The sequence below is a fragment of the Barbus barbus genome, assembly GCF_936440315.1.
Source record: "Barbus barbus genome assembly, chromosome: 50".
NCBI lineage: Eukaryota > Metazoa > Chordata > Actinopteri > Cypriniformes > Cyprinidae > Barbus > Barbus barbus.
Window position 1 is genome coordinate 5,893,052 of NC_136728.1, and position 15,275 is coordinate 5,908,326.

Sequence of the window (15,275 nt, forward strand, 5' to 3'; positions counted from 1 at the left end):
AGCGCAAATGATAAATTACTACATTGTTTTAATTTCTACATTTGTTGTAGTGTTCAAACAAGGCCTGCAAATATAGCTGTGCTCATTATAAATACATATTATTAATAAACCGTTAGTAAACATTACTAAATAAAACTAAAGTTTTTCGGGGTAATTATAGCATGTTGTTTTACTAATAATTAAAATAAAATCAAAAATAATCGTTTTTTTACTTATTTAACGATGAAACAATAAATGTAAATGAAAACAAAACGTATTTATTATTATTATTATTAAATGATAACTGGTATCTCAATTTGCTTTCAGGCAAAGACTTTCCCAACTCGTTCGAGTCTCTGGTGAAGAAGGTCTGCCGGTATCTGTTTCACGTGTTGGCTCACATCTACTGGGCTCACTTTAAAGAGACGGTGGCTCTGGAGCTGCAGGGACACTTGAACACACTGTACGCACATTTCATCGTCTTCGTCAGGGAGTTCAACCTCATCGACCCCAAGGAGACCTGCATCATGGACGACCTGTCGGAGGTGCTGTGCGCCCCCCTGCCGCCCCATACACACAACCACGTGACCGAGAGATGAGCCTCAAGCCACGAACTCGAGGATGACGACGAAACGTGCGAGGCCTTCATGGACGGGCCCCTCCGTCACTATTTCACATGAGAACTGATCAAAAGTTGGGGCTGAGGGCTGGTGGTCTACAATTCTCGTACCAGCACAGATTGGTGTGAACGTTTCCTACAGGACAAAACAATCCGTCTCCATTCATTTATACAGGAACAATTTATATTTTTACTTTGCATTTTTATTATCGTTTTTTTGCGCATGCGCTCTCTTGAGGTTTTCGTTTTCTTTTAGGGAATGGCGTTTCAGCTCGGCTCTCATCGGTGCCTTAGAATTATAGCTAAGGTATTTTCTGTTTATATGCAACAATGTTTAGAAATGTATCCTTGACCTCTGGCTCCCCCTTGTGGAGGGAGTCACGTCACGCACCGACTGACTGTTTATGATCTCCGCAGCCTTATTTCACATAAAACTGTACTAAACTAGTGCAACATCTCTCTTTTTTCATATTCTAGCCATCATTATCCATGTCTTTGTATTTTTAAATAATTTCCAATGTGCTTATTAGCCTTTTACGAGGATAAAACGTTTGATGGTTTGAATGATGCTTTAGAGGAAGTCTGGAGTTGCTTTATAGGTTTCCGACAAGGATATTAGCGATATCTGCATGTCTGCTCGCTCAGAGAGACGCTGCAGACGCGGACTAGTGATTGTTGCATGGCAGTTGACTTGCTGTGTTGCATTGATGAGCACATCCTCCAGCATCACAACCTTTTTTTTTCCACGTTTTTATTTTAGTTATCAGAAGTCATGAATATTGTGGCAGCCCACTTGTGTAGAAAATGCACATTACATTTTTGTTTCCCAAGAAATAGTATATATAATGAAAAAAATCACAGTAATTGCCTTTAGCGAGAGAGAGCATCTCTCCTCATTTTATTTATTTGTACTTTTTTATCTATATTTGCAGAGTTCTTGCTTTCTTTTTATGTATTTGAATTATCTAAGTTAAAAGCCACTTAATATTTTAAGCTCTGCGAAATATAATCAAATAAAAACAAGAAATGCCACGTTACATCAGTGTGTGTTTATTTCATTACTGAGACAGGAAAGATGGTCCTTTGCAACATCCATCCTTTGTTCAGACTTGGAAATTACGTAGCCTACTTAAGTAGTTTGGTGATCATTTGAAATGTTTTACACGTTAAGAAATACGTTGTGCATTCGAGGCATTTGAATGGTATGGAAGCTCGTTTTCACTGCGATATAAAAAAATTAAAAAGGTAATTGCAACTTTTTACCTCACTATTCAGACTTTAATTTTTAATTTACCATTAATATGTAGGAAAACTTCACAATCTCTAGTACTACTTGGTATGACCACAAGATGACAATGTTTCTCAATTAAGACGATCTGTACCCACAAACCTGGCTACATTTATGAATTTTAAAAGACTCATGAATATTGGTTCAGGTAAGTCATTGGGCAGGTAAGGACGGTTGCCAAGCAACATCAAGATAATTATATTCTGGTAAATCCGAGTCATCTAATTAATATCCATAAGGTAAACCTTTTAGCTGTAGGCCCTACTGTAGGAGAATCAGACATGTTTGAAAGCAACTACTGTGTAAGCGTAAAACAGGAACACAATACAAATAAACAGGCTGGTTTATTTATATAAGACAGGCATAAAACAGGGATTTTATGAAAGGTCATGCATGTGCAAGTCATTCAACACCCTGAGAGCATCATTCAAACTTGCATATCTCTCAACAAGAGAGCTTTATATAAATACGTATTTCCAACAGTGCATCCGTATTTCTTAGAACTGAATATCCTCACTAAAATATATAATATTAATAGTATTGCGCTAATGTTTTCCTGTAAATACAAACATGGTATTTCAGCATTAACCTCCTGAGATTTAGTTACTAATTAAGTGGACATAACTAGTTTTGTTTAAAGAGATACAAAGACATATCGGATTACAATTTAGATGAAAAATGCAATTAAAATATTAAACAAAACTTAAATGTTATTAATTAATGAATTGATATTTAGAGAGCCACCTATATTAAAATAGACAGAAATAACATTAAATTCTTTTTTAATAGTAATTTTTTAATTTAATAATACTTTAGATCTCAGATTAAATGTATATTTAAAAAAAACTGATTAAAATGTTAAATATTAAAAAATATTTTAGTATAATAATCGTTATGAATTAGTACAATTAATTAATAAGCAGCAAAAAGTAATATTAAATTACAATTACAAATTATATATTAGCTGTGTGTGTATAAATTAAAAGTAATATATTACAATTATATACAGTGGTGGCCAAAATGATTAAAACACTAGGCATACTTAAGAGGATTCAGTTGTTTTTGTTGAATTCCCCTTTACAATTAAATGAACGATTGCCGGAAATACCTGTGACGAAAGAAATCTGAACATTGAAAATGATGGACTGGCTCCCACAAAATCCAGACCTCAACCCCATCGAGCACATTTGGAGCGAGTTGGAAAATAAACTGGACAGATCCATTGTACATTCAAAGGAAAGTCTTTGGCTTGAGTTGCAGAAGGCATGAGATAACATTAGTGTTGAAGTCCTCAGGAAATATACTGACACTACCAGAGAGATGTGCTTCTGGAATTGCTGCAAAAGGAAGACATACCAAATATAAAAGTTAAAAGTGGATAAAAAAACAGTATGACTCACTTCGTCTGATATTTGTTGCGCTCTGAGCAACCATCTGCATGTTTCATGAACATTATGAAATGAAATCATGTTTTGGAAGCAAAAAATTGTCAATATTTACAGATCTGTCAGGTGTTCTAATACTTTTGGCCACCGCTGTGTGTGTGTGTATAATTTCGTTGGGTCTCAGGAGGTTAATGACAGAGTACATTCACAGTACTTTGGTGTTTTGATGTCTGATTCTCCTCCTCACTGACGCGCCGCTGGACTGCTGCAGTCTGAAGCGCTCCATCCCTCCTGCATCATCCAGAGCGCGCGCGCTGCAGCTCGGCGTCGCCACTTTCACGGTTTTTCCAAACTTCGAGTAGTCTACGGCATACATCCCATCCTCCTCGGACACCGTAGGCACGAACCTCTGGCCCCACAGGATCTCGTCGGACAGGTAAGAGGTCCGCGCTTGAGTGGTGATGCCGGTGGTCTCCACTACCCCCTCTAGAATGACGATCACCTCGATGTCCTCGTGCTGCAGATCCGCCGCCGATAAATCATAGAGAGGGCTGTTTTTATCAATAACGTGATTGATGATGAGCGGAGACACCAGGAAGATGCTGTTGGTGCCCACCGGGTTGTCCATCTGGATGTCTATCTGGTGCAAAGGCACGATCTCGCCTTCGTTGGTGACGGTTTTGCGCACCACCTGTATGTGCACGGTGGCACTGATGATCATGCTCTTCCTCAAGTCCCCGAGGCGAAACATGAAGCACAGCTTGTTGTTTCTGACGGTAATAACCGCGTACTTGCTGAAGATGAGCGTCTCCGCGCGCCGGTTCGCTTGCGCCGTTTTCATGAAGATGCATCCCAGCATGATGGCATTGATCACCAGACCGACGATGCTTTGGATGATCAGTATCACGATGGCCGACACGCATTCCTCCGTGATCATCCGCCCTCCAAAACCAATGGTCAACTGGACTTCGATGGAGAACAGAAAGGCGGAGGAGAACGAGTTTATGTCCGTTACGCACGGCACAAAGTCGTCCCCTTTCTCGTCCAGATCTCCGTGCGCGAACGCGATGAGCCACCAGATCATCCCAAACAAGAGCCAACTGCACAGGAACGACATGGTGAAGATCAGGAGCGTGTGAAGCCATTTTAGGTCCACCAGAGTAGTGAAGACGTCCTGGAGAAAGCGTCCTTGTTCGCGGATGTTCGTGTGCGCGACGTTGCACGTTCCGTTCTTGGCGACGAATCGCGCTTTCCGCTGTTTAGCCTTGAATTTGGGCTGCAACACACTCTCCGCCAAGCGGGTCAGCAGATAATCCTCGGCAATGAGTTCTTTTCTGGACAACATAGCTGGTCCATGCTATAATTTCGCGGCTGCGTTATTAAGTTGTAACGTGGCTCGTGTTTTTTCGCGCAAACTGCGCGCGCGCGGTGAGGAGGTCCCGTGGGAAGACGCCGTTTTTAGTGCTCCGGCTGCCGCTGCCTGTCAATTGTAACCGGATATTTTCTCGCACATCCTCAGATGTGACTTTGGGCCGGACAGAAAGACTCGTTCTGCACAGGGCATGCGTGCTAAACTTTAGCACAGTTCGAAACCGCTCGTGCGTTTACAATTAAACGATACGCTAGACTGAGCTACTATACACTACAATAGTTATGTGTTAAAGACTCCAGTTCTAGACTACAGTCAACAATGCTGTACTGTAGAATTATCTCATATTAAGAGCATTAATATAACAATTTATTTTTAACTTTTATTTAAAATGTAATTTTTAACAATTAACTTTTTATCCTAATCCTTTAAAAGCGAGTATTATTACAGTTTTTCTCGATTGCTTAAACTATGCCTTGTATTCTCATAACAGTAAACACGAATCCATAACTAACTCAATTCCCCAAACTTCCTATATTCAGGTCAAAATGAAGCTCTCCACTCAAAACAACTCAATCTTGCTGAAAACCCAAACTTTGCTCTCTGTTACACTTTTACACTGAAGAGATCAATTCAAAACAATACTACAAAAACCGGTTATAAGTGTGGTACTTCCCAAATGTTTTATTTCTCAATTTACAGTTTTTCTCAATTGCTTTGGCACATTTTCCGAAACAGTCTTAACATTCTCTAAACTGTGAGTGAAAATGTCACAACTGTTTGCTGGAACTTCAGAACTTTATTGCATGTCTGCAAAATGCAGTTACTCACCCAAAACATTTCATGCATGCTTCAAAACCTAGTTATCGTGTCGGTAATTTGGCCAAGGCCACCAAAATATAAAGTATTTGTCATCGTGTGAGCCACACTGGTCAAAATGTTTAGTTGTTTTTCACCATGACTGTAGAAAACTGTGTGTAGTATTACCTGAGGCAAACTATGGCAATAGTTTACTGTAGGCCTACTGAAACACAGAAGGCTGCACGTATATCCATTTCAAAAGTACAAATGTGCACATTACTGTCTGTGGGATATAGGGATGCGCGATATACCGGGACTGGAAAAATACCGGTATATATTATATATACGGTACGATATCATAATTTTGCTCAATTCGGTATTTCATACGCTGCAGTTGCGAAATGCACCTGTAGGTGGCAGTGCTTCCCAAATTGCTGCGCAACTGGTAAAACGTGACAACAGAACAACGCGATGGATCAAACAGATTAAACTCTATCAACGCACCCGAAATTAATAAACAAAGAGAACAGTAGAAGTGAAATATGGCATTACTTTGGATACAAAACAGATGACAAAGGTGAACGAACTGACCTTACTGCACCTGTATGCAAGCGTTGCTATAAATCATGCGTTTCCACAGAGACAACACATCAAACCTTTTTAAGCACTTGTCGCTTGCTCATCCTGATCTTTTCAGGTGAGTGCATCATTCATAAATTCAGATTTAATTTGAACTTTTATTTACATCTGATCAACGCACATTCAGATGTAATACAGTAAGATCAAACGTGCATGTGAGACACGCTAGAACCAGTGAAGTTTTGGTCATATAATATATGTACTTGCATTTCATACAATCGAATATTAATTGGATTTGAATTGAGCAATAATTTTGCTATATTAATTTTAGTATCAATAATATGAAGGGAATATTTCTGCCACGCTGTCGACCGCTAATAAGAAGCAGCAGAGAGAGAGATTTATTTAATGCTTTTTCTTTGGCTGAGTCTGAAATCTGAAAACAATCTGAGAAAGAGAAATAATAATGTGATTTTGAATATTACTTTGACTGTTAGAATAACACTTTACAATAAAGCAATATTTATTGCCTTAATTGCGCAACTTCAGTTGTATTTTTTTTCTTCAAACTCAGTCAAAATGTAACCTATGTTCCAGGTAGGCCAGAAATTTAGTTTGCACTGAAAAGATAAAAAGATTTGAATATATTTTCATTTTATTACTTCAGTTTAGTACTTCAGTCCTATTTTTTGTTTTTTTTCTCCAACATCAAAATGTAACCTATGTTCATAGGTTTTTTGTTAGTTTGATACAAAGTTATTAAGATATGAATCTGTTTTTATTATTATATTTAATAAAACTGTTCTAAATTCACTTATATTTTGAGGCTGGTTATTTGTCACCTATGGTATCGATTTAGTATCGATACTGAGGTATCACATTCTGGTATCGTACCGAAGCCAAAATTATGGTATCGAGCCATCCCTAGTGGGATATTGATTGAAAAAGACTGGATATGATTCACAGTTACACTTTTACTAGTGGTCATTGTGAAATAGAAAAGAAATATGTGCACAAAGGCGAAAATAAAAATGATAAAGTCCACTATCAGAATTTGTAACTCTTGTGTTGTCCTCTGTCTATATATGCTTTCCAGTTGAAGGTTCATGAGATGCATATATTTCAGAGAACTGGTTCTTTGGTTGATTTATATTCTCTTCATTAATGAAAGTCAAGATTCACCTGCACAATTCATGCCAAATTTATTACAGTAAAAGTCTAATAGAAATGTGTAGAAAATATGCTTGACAGTTTATGACAACCGTAATGACTTATACGATGAACTAATGACTTGAGGTTTTGAAGGGCAAGACTATAGCACAGAGAACTATATAATACATCTTGAACAACATGACAATAGCAATAGCATAATCAGTTGCATGAATGTACCGAAGTAATCCCAACTTGTTCAAAAGAATGAGAAGCTTTTTATGATGTGCACAAGTGACTAGATGATGTGGAGGTTGAACAAGTAGTTTTGAGAATTTCATTTCTGGTCTGAGAAATGCACCAAAGCCTCTGAGAAACACTGTAAGCTGACTTTGGCCCTTTTATCTATCCATCGAAGGTTCTGATTGGTGTGGGATACATTTTGACTCCTAGTGTTTCCTCTTGGGTAATGGTGTGCTAGTTGAGCTCAAACTGTGCAGACTTGAGTGAACAATATTGAATGCTATAGTGTTTTCTAAATGATCACATGGTGTAAGACATGTAGGGATTTGTGTGAGTTTGGCAGTAACAGTTCACCAAACGGACTCGTTCTAAAGCAGGGAATAGTGTTTATAGTTCAGCAAAATGGGTGTGCTTTATGAAAAATGGCGTTATGGTTTTGACATTTTAGTTCAAATGCCTGGTTATAGTGTTTTAGCAATCGAGAAAAACTGTAATATATATATATATATATATAATTTCTAACTTTATAACCTAAAAAGAAAAGTATATAATTGTATTGTTTTATTGCCAACTTCTAACCAGTCTATTAAACAGAGCATTATATCAATTTATTATAGTGTTACATATTTTTTAGCGTTTTAAAATAGACCTATTTAAAAAGCATAAATTATATTATATTATATTATAGTTTGTTTTGTTAATTTCCAACTTCTTAACCTAATCTACTTACAAAAATATTATTATATATATTATATAATATATATTATAATTCTTTTTTAACTTACTATACAATACAATCTATACAAACAAGCATAAATATAACCTATTAAATATATATAATATATACACACGTGCCATTTTTAACCTGACCTACTGGACATTAAATAAAACTAAACCTTAATTTAATTATTGTTTTTTTTTATTAACAAATATTATAGACAGCAATGCTGTACTAAAGTACTCTATAATCTGCTATATTAAATATACTTCACTCTGCATTGACAAAAAAATAAAAAACAGTATACATGATCAAATGAGACAAACTATACTATATTATAATACAATAATACTGTAACCAACTGACCTATTTAGCAATATTACAAATAAAAGGGGAAAAATACAAAAATAAGCAAGTTTATATATTTTTATTAATAAATGATTAACATTTTATTTACAAATGTGATGATAATCGCAGTAATAAATTATTAATTATTCATGGTACAATTGCACTTTCAGTCGAGGGTCTCTGGTTTATTTGTCGGCTCTCACGAATGATGAAAACACACTGTCCTCTTGATTGAGGAGAACCTCTGGTTTATCAAACTCCAGAATGACGCCTCTCTTCATCACAATCACCAGGTCTGCATTCAGGATGGTGTGCACACGATGCTGTGGAAAAACACACACAATGGCATTCAAGTGCCTGAGACCTTGTTTGAGCAGCATAAATGCCTCTCAATCATTAAAAGCATTCAATCGACGTCATGTTGTCAGACTTGACGACGATTAGACAACCAGACTTTAAATATTAAAATCAGAAAGCAACCTAATAGGGAACTTACAGCGATGGTGACCACAGTTCTGTCGGAAAAGGCAGTCATCACAACTTTTTGCAGAATGCTCTCCTATTAAATAAAGAGCATTATTAATATAACACAGCATGATATATTTAAAATAATATTTCAATATATGCATTTACAAATTACATTACAATTTAAGTGAAGATTTGATGAAAAGCTAATATGAATTTTAGTATATATTACATTAGTGCTTTAATGATGGCTTACAGTCATCCTGGCATGGCATTTTTATATTGAATTCTTGATATCAGTCTGTAGGTGGTGTATTCACACAGACGCTTTCTTTCAGTATGAATCAGTCAAGTTGACCCTCACTGTGTGTCCATTCCTCTATTAAACTCATCCTGTGCGTTTAGCAGAGCCACAACTCATTTATTCAGAGAGATGAAGGCAGAGGAGAAGAGTGCTTGAGAATCAAGTGAATCGAGGTCTCTGCCTCTGGGCCGAGACCTCGATTGTACTTGTAAGTGTGCGCACACACACACACACACACACGCACCGTAGCCATGTCTATGGAAGCAGTGGCCTCGTCCATAATCAGAATACTGCTCTTCCGCACGAATGCACGCGCCAAACAGAAGAGCTGACGCTGCCCCTGGCTGAAGTTCTCCCCTCCTTCAGTTATTATGGCATCTGAAACACAAGGTGAAAGATCATTGATCATAATTTTAGAGAGCTTTTGATTTGCAGTCAAAACGGTTTTCATAGGTTCAGAGTGAAATGTTGCTGCAGCTGGTTTGATGTCTGGAAGTGATGTGATTATCAGCTGACCGCACAGTCAATTTAATGTGCTCTCATTTAGAAATATGAGATATCATTTCTGCTGGGGCTGTCCAGAGGGGTACACCAGCTCATTCATTCATTAAGACATCTATTCATAAACCTCATGTCCCTAAAATCCTCTAAATGATCAAACCTGTTGTACAGAATATACTACATGCCTTCTGTCATCTGACTGATCATTTATACGTAAAAAAAATAGATTTTTATAAACATAATATCTTTTATACTGTTCGTAATATTTGAAGATGAACACTTACCGGACTGAAGCAACTTCTTAATTGATTATCCATGTTTAATTGTTTAGAAAAATCTGTGAATCCATCAGGGTTTTGATTAAGCCTATTTGTTCATCTCTCGATCATTGTTGTATTGCATTGCATTATTTGTTTTGAAACCATTTAAATACGATCTTACTATGACTTATTCTTTATGGGAAATATAGAGTGACGACTGCAGCCCGATCTCACGGCAATTCGTACGTATTTTATGAGGTGGCTAATTTGTATGAATTTGTACGAATTACCTACACTTAACCCCGCCCCTAAAGTTACCCGTCACTGGGGTATAGACAAATCGTACAAAATCGAGGTCGTATGAATTCATACGATTTAGCCACCTCGTAAAATGCACACAAATTGGTCGTGATAGCGATGGGCAACTGATATTTATACGATTTTATGTAAGTACTCTGCTATAATGTCATCAAATACAAAATGATTTACAAGTTATCAGAATATCATCATATGGTTTGGCCATTAATTCATACGATTTTTGCTAAATCGTACGTATTTTACGAGTTGCACAATTCGTATGAATTTGTACGAATTACCTACACCTAACCCCGCCCCTAAACCTACCCGTCACTGGGGTATAGACAAATCGTACAAAATCGTACGAGTGAGGTCGTACGAATTCATACGAATTAGCCACCTCGTAAAATAAGTACGAATTGGTCGTGAGATAGCATTGGACAACTGATATTTATACGATTTTATGTAAGTACTTTGCTATAATGTCATAAAATACAAAATTATTTACAAGCTATCAGAATTACATCATATGCTTTGGCCATAAAAATATCAGCATATTTTTGCTCAATTTTTCCTCCATATTCTGACTATATCATATATGAGCCATAAAAGCCTGATGTATCAAATATGATACTCAACAACAATAAAGAGAGTTTTTTTCTGAAGGTTTGATAAACTCTTGCATTTTATGATATTTTGTATGTCAAGCTTTACAAGGTTAAAGGGATAGAAAGGATCTGCTTTTATGCTCCACAGAAGAAAAAAAAAGTCATATACGGTAGCTTTGGAATGACATGAAGTTGAGTAATGACACAATGTACACGTTTTTGGTGAACGTGATTTCTATCAGTATCTGCCATGTTTTTTGTCTTACCTAGTCCTCCAGGCAGGGTTTTAACTACTGGTTTGAGTTGTGCGATTTCTAATGCCTCCCACAGCATGCTGTCTGTAGCTTTCATCTCTGGATCTAGATTTAAACTGAACAGAAGAAGAGGTGGTATTATAAAACGTCATTATAAATTCAGCTTGCCCTAGAAATCCTTCAGTTCTTCAGTCCCATAGCTATGTGTGACGAGGCTTTTAAAAAACGCTGAAACAGGACAAAAAATGAGTTCACTCTGCTGTTGCTATGGTACATTTAGAGAACGGCAGTAATCAATAATATATGAATGCTTAATTATTCTTGTCTGTCTTCCATTCATAATGTATATAATGTAGAGTTTGTGAAATCAGATCCCATGTATCCAACTGATTCTGTTGTACAAATGTGAATTGTGTCAATATCATTGACTCGTGCAGTACTGGGTTTCATGAGACGCACCGGATGGTTCCGCTGAATAAGAAGGGATCTTGCAGAATAATAGAGAAGCGGGACCTCAGCGTCTGAAGGGGCAGTTTTGCTATATCGATGTTGTCGATGATTATACGCCCTGTTAAATTATAGAGACTTAAAATCCATGTCATATATTATACATACACTGTAATTTAAATTACATTAGCTTGAATTTGAAAAATGAGTTACCTTCAAATGTATCCACCATCCGGAAAAAGGCTAATGAGAAAGATGACTTGCCACTTCCTGTTCTACCACAAATTCCAACCTATAACAGATCAACACAACAAAGTGTTTTTAGTAGACTTTTAATCATATATAATCATATTTTATACTTATATTTGAATTATTTTGATAAGCATTTTATATATATATATATTATATTTTAATTAGTGCTGTCAAACCATTAATCGCATCCAAAATAAAAGTTTTTGTTTATGTAATATATGTGTGTGTACTGTGTATATTTATTATGTATATAGAAATACACACACATGCATGTATATATTTAAGAAAAATATGTAATATTTGTATATTGAATATATATATATATATATATATATATATATTAATCGTTTGACAGCACTAATTTTAATATCTAATATGCTATTTATTATTCATTATTTTATTCATTATATATATATCTGATAATTATTTTTAAATATTTAAAAGAATATGTATGTTTGTGTGTGTTTCATATTTTAATACATTGTTATATTCTAACTTAATCTTAATAAAAATATGTTGTTTTTACATATTTAAAGCAATATATGGAGCATATCTTTTCTGTTCATATATATTCTTAACTTTGTTATACAGTTAATTAGATAATTACAATTTCTAATTAATAATTATATTATTATAATACATACAGTATATTAAAAAAATATTTTATTACGTTTATACCACTAAAAAAGCAGTGATATTTGGTTCGACTGTCAGACGACTGTCAGTTGTACCTTTTGTCCTGGGCTGATGTGGGCATTGACCTGTTTAAGGACCGGCTTCAGGGTGCTGTCGTACCTCACGCTCAGATTCTGGATCTGAATCTCACCCCGATGAGGCCAACCCTCAGGAACCTGAGACGCCGCTGAGAGAAAAACATTCAACCAAAGAGATAAGAGGCGTAAATTATACAGCGAAGGACAGAAACTGAGAAAACAGGAAACGAAGGAGACAGATGCCAGTGAAAATGAGACTCGAAGAGAAGGGCGAAGCGGCTGTAGACAGTAAACACGGCTCGTATATCCAGTGTGTAGCGAAACTCACACAGCAGACCCTCGTAGTTTTCAGGTTCAGTCTTCAGCAGAGCTTTAATCCTCTTCACAGCTCCCAACTGCACCTCCATGTCTGCCAGATTACGCACCATCCAGTTCAGATAGTTGGACACCTGAAAGATATAATATAAAGAAGTTATCCAATATTACTGATGAGCAATGTGTCCAAAGTATATATATTTATATGTGTGTGTGTGTGTATGTGTGTGTTTTACCATGAGGGCGTATGTGAGTCCCAGCCCCACCAGCCCCGTGGACAGATGATTGTACAGAGAGTTTGTGATGGACGCCACAGCTGCTATTAGGACAATACAGGCTCCAATGTACTCCTGCAGGAGATACAACAGCATCACAGTTACTTCTGAGCATATTTTAGGCAGCATTTGATCAAACGAAGAAGACATTTATTTTTAACATCACAGAAACTGGAACAAACAGTCACCACACAACTTGCGTGGCTTATAAACGCACCATTCGAACCTCCAGCCAGCGATTGGCCGCTGTGAGGAAGAGAGAGGCCATGTTATTGGCATCTGTGAACTCTAGAAGTCTCTGTCTGAATCTAGGCTCATACCTAAGAAAGGAAAGTACCAGAAGAATCCGTTTAAATGGAAAGCAGTTAGCAGATGCTTTTAACCAGAGCGACTGAGGAAGACTGACACGGTCAACTGCGCACCTGAATGCTCTGATGGTTGTGAGCCCCTCTACGGTCTCAGAGAAGTGTGAGAGCAGAGGAAGCTGTGTGCTGTCTTCCAGCTGCTGGAGATCTCTGCAAATACACACACACAGGTCAGGTCAACTAAACATCTCAATGCTTAAAGGGATAGTTCACACAAAAATGAAAATTCTGTCATTAATTACTCACCCTCATATCGTTCCAAACCCCGTAAGACCTTCGTTCATCTTCGGAGCACAAATGGACTATTTTAATGATGTCCTTATTACCTTTCTGGGCATTGATCGTGGTCGTTCCCTTGCTGTCTATGGGAGGGTCAGAAAGCTCTTGGATTTCAAAAATATCTTAATTTGTGCTCCAATCAACAAAGGTCTTACAGGTTTGGAACGACATGAGGGTGAGTAAATAATGACTAATGCTAATTAATGAATTAAGCTCTTTAAATAATAAGTCACCTAAATATAAAAATTCTCAGTTACTCACCCTCATGCTGCTCCAGATGTATGTGACGTTCTCTCCTCCGACACGAATGAAGATTTTTAGAAACGTAATCCATCTCCGTACAAGTACATACAACCATCATGACAGTAATCTATTCAGCCATTCAATATAAACTTGACTATAAAGCATGGCTTCCTGCCAACATGTGTCCAAGAGAGGGTCAAGTTTACGCTTGAGAAGTTGTTGCATTGAAGTTCGCTCGAGAAGTGACGTTCCACTTTGCTTCCACATCAATTGTCGCGTGAGCTTCACAACAAACTTTATACACACTTCACCACACGCTTACATCGTACTTTACAAAGAACTGACACCAAGCGTAAACTTGACCCTCTTACAAACGTTTTTAACTATAAATCATTATTTCCTGCTGTCGTACATGCATAAATTCGACCCTATTGTGAATGAACGCACGGCTGTTGGGCGGAAGTAATAGTTTATAGTTTTTTTTACTGTAAATCATTGCTTCTATCCAAATGTTATATACGCATTTGTCGACCGCCACTTTTCATGCAAACTTCACAATGCAACAACTTTTCTCTTGAACTTGTGTATGACAGGTGAACGGTTTATGGTTTAAAAAAAATAATATTCATATTTTTTCTTATATACACCTGTCGGTTTGCTTCAGAAGACATTGATTCATCTAATATTGTCATCTGGATTACTGTCATAATGGCTGTATGTGCTTTTTGATTGTCAACTTTTGGTCGCCCATTGCATCATATGGACTATTTAAGATGGATTATTTTTTTTAAATCTTCATTTATATACATATGAAGAGAGAAAGTCCCATAGAGCAGGGGTGGCATGAGGGTGAGTAAATGATCATAGAATTTAATTTTTGGGTGAACTATCCCTTTAAGTATTGAGATAAAATTTGTCAAATCAATATTTTTTTATAGAAAAATCTATATTTATCCAAATCAAGCAAAACACATCTGGACAAAGCATTGAAGTAAACAGTTTCATATAAAAGCCTCTGATGAATGCATCTGACTGGTTACTTTGATGCGACTCTGAAGTATTTCTGGATGAAGTAGCAGGCGATGGCCAGCGGTATGACTACGATGAGGAAAACCGGCGTGACGTATGAGATCACACCCAGAGCCGATACACACAGCAGCGTGGAGCGACTCAAACACTCCAGAGTAGCAGGAATGTGCTGAAACAGAGAGATGGAAAT

At 36.9% G+C, this 15,275-nt stretch overlaps 3 protein-coding genes across 7 annotated transcripts in view; 1 reads left to right on the plus strand and 2 right to left on the minus strand.

The window, feature by feature from the left end:
- Positions 1-1,859, plus strand: part of LOC306868491 (MOB kinase activator 2-like) — a 50,018-nt gene extending 48,159 nt beyond the window's left edge. For 3 of the 5 annotated variants that reach the window (XM_079414684.1, XM_079414686.1, XM_079414687.1), the window contains one exon: positions 307-1,634. In XM_079414684.1, coding sequence (XP_079270810.1) covers positions 307-578 — 272 coding nt within the window. In that variant the 3' untranslated portion in view covers positions 579-1,634. Of the gene's footprint in view, positions 1-306 lie in introns of all 5 variants that reach the window. The other 2 variants (XM_079414688.1, XM_079414685.1) reach the window with 2 other exon arrangements.
- Positions 1,860-3,476: 1,617 nt separating this feature from the next.
- LOC306868317 (ATP-sensitive inward rectifier potassium channel 11-like) lies at positions 3,477-4,616 on the minus strand (the record flags this gene model as incomplete). The annotated part of the gene is made up of 1 exon (XM_079414421.1): positions 3,477-4,616. One exon carries the CDS (start codon positions 4,614-4,616, stop codon positions 3,477-3,479), a length of 1,140 nt encoding a protein of 379 aa, XP_079270547.1.
- Positions 4,617-8,663: 4,047 nt separating this feature from the next.
- The window catches only part of LOC306868492 (ATP-binding cassette sub-family C member 8-like), a gene marked incomplete at both ends in the record, with an annotated part of 74,920 nt that continues 68,308 nt past the window's right edge, over positions 8,664-15,275 (minus strand). The window contains 12 exons of the mRNA XM_079414689.1: positions 8,664-8,801; positions 8,975-9,037; positions 9,492-9,625; positions 11,180-11,283; positions 11,627-11,735; positions 11,828-11,906; positions 12,598-12,728; positions 12,908-13,028; positions 13,131-13,244; positions 13,387-13,489; positions 13,592-13,684; positions 15,097-15,254. Of these exons, the coding sequence (XP_079270815.1) occupies positions 8,664-8,801; positions 8,975-9,037; positions 9,492-9,625; positions 11,180-11,283; positions 11,627-11,735; positions 11,828-11,906; positions 12,598-12,728; positions 12,908-13,028; positions 13,131-13,244; positions 13,387-13,489; positions 13,592-13,684; positions 15,097-15,254 (1,347 nt within the window). The remainder of the gene's footprint in view (positions 8,802-8,974; positions 9,038-9,491; positions 9,626-11,179; positions 11,284-11,626; positions 11,736-11,827; positions 11,907-12,597; positions 12,729-12,907; positions 13,029-13,130; positions 13,245-13,386; positions 13,490-13,591; positions 13,685-15,096; positions 15,255-15,275) is intronic.